Source organism: Mustela putorius, unplaced genomic scaffold, assembly GCF_011764305.1.
Source record: "Mustela putorius furo isolate JIRA1106 unplaced genomic scaffold, ASM1176430v1.1 tig00003845_pilon_pilon_pilon, whole genome shotgun sequence".
NCBI lineage: Eukaryota > Metazoa > Chordata > Mammalia > Carnivora > Mustelidae > Mustela > Mustela putorius.
This window is the reverse complement of record NW_025421998.1, coordinates 7,823,788-7,826,067: the sequence shown is the minus strand read 5'-3', so window position 1 is coordinate 7,826,067 and position 2,280 is coordinate 7,823,788. Positions and strand designations below refer to the sequence as shown.

At 45.0% G+C, this 2,280-nt stretch overlaps 1 protein-coding gene across 1 annotated transcript; it reads left to right on the top strand.

The window, feature by feature from the left end:
* Nucleotides 1-225: 225 nt before the first annotated feature.
* On the top strand, nucleotides 226-1,845 carry LOC101688114 (E3 ubiquitin-protein ligase KCMF1). The gene is given in 1 exon segment (XM_013059440.2): nucleotides 226-1,845. A coding segment is annotated over 1 exon segment (1,140 nt). The 5' UTR covers nucleotides 226-343; the 3' UTR covers nucleotides 1,484-1,845.
* The last annotated feature ends 435 nt before the right edge of the window (nucleotides 1,846-2,280 follow it).

Below are 2,280 nucleotides of genomic sequence, written 5' to 3'. Positions count from 1 at the left end.
ATAGCTTCAGAAACTTCTCATGTCAATGAGTAAATCTATGAAGAATGGACAAGATTGCACTAAAAAGCTTAAAAATTACCTTGACAGAAATTAAATCAAACTTAAATTAGATATCATGTTTCATTGATTGAAAGATTCAGTATTGTAGAAATCTCCATCCTCTCAAAATTGATTTAGACATACAATGCTATCGGCGGGAGCACTCCCCTGCCCACCCCGCCCCCGCGGCCGAGCCCGGGAGTCAAGTGGGAGTCAGCCGGCCGGCGCGGGCAGCACCGGGACCCCGCCGGGGACACTGCAGCCGGAGCCTGGGAGGAGCCGTGCCGCCACCGTCTGAACTAGGATGTCCCGACATGAAGGTGTCAGCTGTGATGCATGTTTAAAAGGAAATTTTCGAGGTCGCAGATATAAGTGTTTAATTTGCTACGATTATGATCTTTGTGCATCTTGTTATGAAAGTGGTGCAACAACAAGGCATACAACTGACGACCCGATGCAGTGCATATTAACAAGAGTAGATTTTGATTTATACTATGGTGGGGAAGCTTTCTCTGTAGAGCAGCCACAGTCTTTTACTTGTCCCTATTGTGGAAAAATCGGCTATACGGAGACATCTCTTCAAGAACATGTTACTTCTGAACATGCAGAAACATCAACAGAAGTGATTTGTCCAATATGTGCAGCATTACCTGGAGGCGATCCCAATCATGTCACGGACGACTTTGCAGCTCATCTTACGCTTGAACACAGAGCCCCTAGAGACTTAGATGAATCGAGTGGTGTTCGACATGTACGTAGAATGTTTCACCCTGGCCGGGGATTAGGAGGTCCTCGTGCTCGTAGATCAAACATGCACTTTACTAGCAGTTCTACTGGTGGACTTTCTTCTTCTCAGAGTTCATATTCTCCAAGCAATAGGGAAGCCATGGATCCTATAGCTGAGCTTTTATCTCAGTTATCAGGAGTGAGACGTTCTGCAGGAGGACAGCTTAATTCTTCCGGCCCTTCCACCTCTCAGTTACAACTGCAGATGCAGCTGTAGCTGGAACAGCAGCGCGCCCCGGCAGCGCGGCAACAGCTGGAGACCGCACGCAAAGCAACCTGGAGTACTAACACGAGCAGTGTCACCACTACAATCACACAATCCACGGCAACAACCAACACGGCTAACACAGAAAGCAGTCAGCAAACTATCCAGAATTCCCAGTTTCTTTTAACAAGATTGAACGATCCTAAAATGTCAGAAACAGAGCGCCAGTCCATGGAAGGTGAGCGCGCAGACCGCAGCCTGTTTGTCCAAGAGCTCCTTCTGTCCACTTTAGTGCGTGAAGAGAGCTCGTCCTCCGACGAGGATGAACGGGGGGAGATGGCAGATTTTGGTGCTATGGGCTGTGTAGATATTATGCCTTTAGATGTTGCTTTAGAAAACCTAAATTTAAAAGAGAGTAATAAAGGAAATGAGCCTCCACCACCTCCTCTTTGATGACATCCCAATTCGCAGACAATGTCCTCTGTGCTGTATTTGCCAATGAAAGTGGACAACAACTATCTTGGGTTTGTTTGGTGATTGTAATTTCAGGTCTGTCACTCTTGTTACATTGTGTACATTCAAAGGAAGAGAGAAAATATATATGATAATCATTTCCACTTAACTAATTTTTACTTCTAGCAGGTAAATGTAGGTAGCAGTGCAGGGGTGATCTCTGCTTCCTGTACCTTGACATGCAAAAGGCTCTCCTAATACTCCACATTCAAACTGAAGAGGAAAATTGAAATCTCTAATGAAGCTGCTGTGTGTATTTATGAATATTAATGAATAAAAACTGCTTGGATGGTTTACCTTAACTACTGCATGAGGTTTTTTGCAGCGTGCATGAGTTTTAGTGACCTTGTTATTTAAAAAATGAAATACAAGGAGTAAAACTTAAACAAACATAAAAAGCCCAAAGCTTTCCTGAGCATTATTCAATGGTTACACAGCAGAAGAGTTACATGGCGAAGTAGCTTTTGAATAATGTCCGCCCGAGTCACCTTTCTTGTGTGCCTCCTACATACAAAGCCAGCTCTGCAGCCGAGTCTGGGGGTCGTAGCCAGGGGTCGCACTCTGCCTTGTGTGGCTGTCCTGTCGCCCTGTTAGTCATCCTACCTGTATGGAGCTCAACCTGTCTCTTTTTAAACTCATCTGTAGAAGACACACAGTAAAGCGACTGTTGGAATCTGCTGCGGGGCACCCATGTGCCCTCAAAACAAAGCCTGTTCATATGTGTTTAAAGTTTTTAC